Source organism: Pararge aegeria, chromosome 11 (genome assembly GCF_905163445.1).
Source record: "Pararge aegeria chromosome 11, ilParAegt1.1, whole genome shotgun sequence".
Classification (NCBI taxonomy): domain Eukaryota; kingdom Metazoa; phylum Arthropoda; class Insecta; order Lepidoptera; family Nymphalidae; genus Pararge; species Pararge aegeria.
In genome coordinates, this window is record NC_053190.1 from 6,183,724 (window position 1) to 6,187,333 (window position 3,610).

Here is a 3,610-nt window from a genome sequence, read left to right on the forward strand (position 1 = left end):
TTATCACATAGCTTTAATAATAATTGACCTTAGTGTCCCATGATACCATACTTAATAATTTATTTTATTATTAGGCTGATTGTGCGAAGCGTACCTATTAAACACATCATTAACTACAGGCATTTTGGACCGACCAATGTGTTAGTTAAATACACTAGAAAGAATGGCGAATGGCTGCATTAATCACTCATGAGAAAATTCTAAAATAATTTATCTATCTTTTATATGAAAGCCCAACTCCAACGTAAAAGTACTCCAACGCGCTAGACCAATGCGGATAGGTGGACTCCACACACCTTTCAGTACATCACAGAGAACTCGCAGGCATGCGGTTTTCCTAACGATGTTTTTCTCCACACATTTTATAAGTTTCAATGAGATCGCCTCTTTCTCGCCTACTTTTGAGGGTGCCGAGTCCCAGGTTTGCAAGCCTTGCTCATATGAAAGGTTTCTCAATTCTCTTGGCAATTTAGTGGCTCGTCTTTTAACCTTTTCTAGCATTTCTATTTCCTTAACAAAATAGGGACTTCAGACCTAAAAAGCGTACGATTTTCTTATTTATATTATTGATGATTTTTTTTTATCATTGAATATCTTTTGCTATTATTTTTAATATATTTGCAATTGAGTGGTGATGTATAGTAAATTAAGATATGCATGTTGTAGACTGCGACTAAACATGTATAATGTTTTGTCATGTTTTAAGCAAATAAATGAATTTGAATTTGCTAATTTATGCAGGTTAATATAGTTTATGGTGCGATAAAACCACTTCTTATTCACAAGAAATCAGAAATCCAATGCCACCAAAGTCGACAAGTTGGAATCGGCCAGTTATTAATAATTCTTGAGTGTATTGTATGAACGTTAATAAAAGTGCCAAATATTTAAAACTGTCTAGCTTCAGTTGATTTTTATGAAAATTATTAATAACTAATATATTTTTGGAATTATTTTATATTTCACAAGTCAGTTAAAAGTATGAGAACAATATTTCTGTGAATATTAAACACATTACACACATTACTATAGAAAATGCACAATATATTATTTACATGTATTATCCTTAAGAACAAAATAATTATTTGTATAAAATTGTGAAAAAACATTTTTTGAAAATCTGTAACTAATTACAAAAACTCATCACACCAGTCTTTTAAACACTGGTAACAGTCTGCAGATTGTTTAGAATTTGCGCTACATGTCTCTTTCATCCACTCTTGAAATAGCTCTTTATCTTTTTTTAAGACTAAGAACTGTCCTAGAACAACAGAAGCCTGAAACAATGAAATAAATAATTATTCAATAACATATTACTGGAAACTATATATCTTATGGACACTTTACTGGATGTGAGTAAACCTTGTGTCAACTTGGCATACAGTTTATAAATTCTCAGTCATAAAACCAATTAGATAATGGTGAATAACAAAACAGGCCAAATGTTAATCACATTCATGCACCGTGGGTTTTGTAGCTTTTATGAAATTATAAAACCACCTTGAAAAACTAATGTCATAACAAATTTGCTTCCTCCTCCTTCTCATCAAATGTTTTTCCAAGCACTAAGTGATAAATGGAGGGATTTTTTAGAAAATTGTTGTAGTGGAAACAAAAGTAGAGACTATACAGAGAACATCTTTAAATCAAGAGTGACTAGGCATCGCCCAGGTAAGTATGGTCCACAATAGGCTGCATCATCATTTAAATCAGGCATGACTGCAGCCAAGAGCTGGTCTACAATCTCCTCTCATTGTATACATACATATTATATTAAAATAAAAAATGTAAAATGTTTAAAAGGAACAGTCATGAATCATCCCTGATAGTCCCATAATGACTGACGCTCATTATTACGTACTGATAAAGATCTTGAACAGTTTTAAATAATGCTGGGTCGACATGAAATTAGCATTTAGCAATCAGTTTGGTGATAATGTTATTTATAACTGTGACTATATCAACTGTCCTGTGGCTGTTTGGTGACAGTTATTTTATTTTATCCTCGATCATAGTTGGGTTAACCTAACTTTACTAAAGCAGTTTCGAACAATCGTATTGAAACCAATGGTATTTCAAAATGGATAGATCGGCAGAAAATAGCAGTAGTAGTTAGCCAAACTGAGTCGGATATCAATTTGAATTATAGTTATAAAGTATTTATGATAAAATACCTTGTCGAAACCTGCAGTTTCCAATCGCTTTCCAAGGACCTCTCCAACTCCGGCTAAATCTGTTACAGGCTTTTCTCCCATCGGTTCAGCGACAAAGTTACGATGTTTCTGTGATGTACTCGACATTTTGTTTTAGTTAAAAAATAGGAAATTAATACAATACAACTGTTGCACGGTAAACAAGCCTCAGCAACACTCAGTACGGAAATCAGAAACATCAAACAAGCAAACTAGCTGTAAACAATGATTTTTGTTTTTTTTAATGGCTTTCCCGGGCTACCTCAGCGGGCTACTACAGCTCTGGGTTCTAGTTTATTTTGCTTTAACCGTTAACCACTCACATGTTAATCACTACGTCTATGCACTACGTGAGTTAATCTGTGTCCTTTGCAGACTCAAACCAATGCTACATTATTGCCAACTTATTTGGCTATCTCACCGCTCATCAAGAGCACACATGTTAAGAGAAAACAAACACTTTTGCGACTGAATACACAATGAACCGTTTTAAACACAATGGGTACATAGTGCTAAGCATCGCTAATAAAAATAATCATAATATTAACTTAAATATTTCCCGTCTGCCAGGCGCCAATTTTTGATTTATTGGAGTTTACTCCTTAAGAATCGATATGAGAAAAATGTAAGGAGTAAAATCTACTAATGAATGACCTCGTTACGTTTTCGCTTTGCAACGTTGCATGCCCGGCAACCGTGATGCGCAAACATGCAACGTCGCTTTCATTTAATTAACCAAGGAAACCGAGTAATATCTAGATAAAGAAACAAACACATTAATGTATAGGACAGAGTGAGATAGAAAACATAATACATTTGTTTACCTTTTCTAGTTACCATGGAAACTGAATAATAAACATTATATTTATCCTAATAGTTCAGATACTCTACATCCACCTCAATTTCTCGTAGGCTACTTTTAAGAAGTTACACTTCCGCCATGTGTGAATGAATTGCACAGGATTTTTAATTTACCCTTTCATATGGTATTTATCTTTATTCAGTTAAATAAACTCTTTTTGTGTATGTTTCGACAATCGTACTTAAGGATTAAACTCCAGTCGTGCGTCGGAGCTGATACACACTTTTTTTTTAATATTATGGTCGTACAGGGTTATGAAAACTATAAGTTGTTTTAGACACATTTACTATTACTATTATTCTCAGATACAGTATAATTCACGAACTTGATATTTCAGCGAGTTTTCAGTTTACGCATTGATTTACTATGTTACCACTGGATTTAAGTGATTGAAAGCCTTATCATTGTCTGAGGGGAGCATACTTATAGTGCTTATACTATCTTTGGTGTAGAATGGAGACCAAAAGGGGGATTTTAAAAGGCCTTAAGGGCTTCAATCCATGGCCGTAAAATAAATAAAAAAAAAAAAAAAACCAAGGCGGAGGCTGGCGACAAA

The 3,610-nt window shown here is 33.6% G+C and overlaps 1 protein-coding gene across 1 annotated transcript; it reads right to left on the minus strand.

The window, feature by feature from the left end:
• Positions 1-647: 647 nt before the first annotated feature.
• Positions 648-2,421, minus strand: LOC120627480 (barrier-to-autointegration factor). Its single transcript, XM_039895484.1, has 2 exons — positions 2,175-2,421; positions 648-1,277 (listed from the first exon to the last, which is right to left on the minus strand). The coding sequence occupies exons 1-2, from the start codon at positions 2,298-2,300 to the stop codon at positions 1,131-1,133; spliced, it is 273 nt and encodes a 90-aa protein (XP_039751418.1). The 5' UTR covers positions 2,301-2,421; the 3' UTR covers positions 648-1,130.
• Between the last annotated feature and the right edge of the window lie 1,189 nt (positions 2,422-3,610).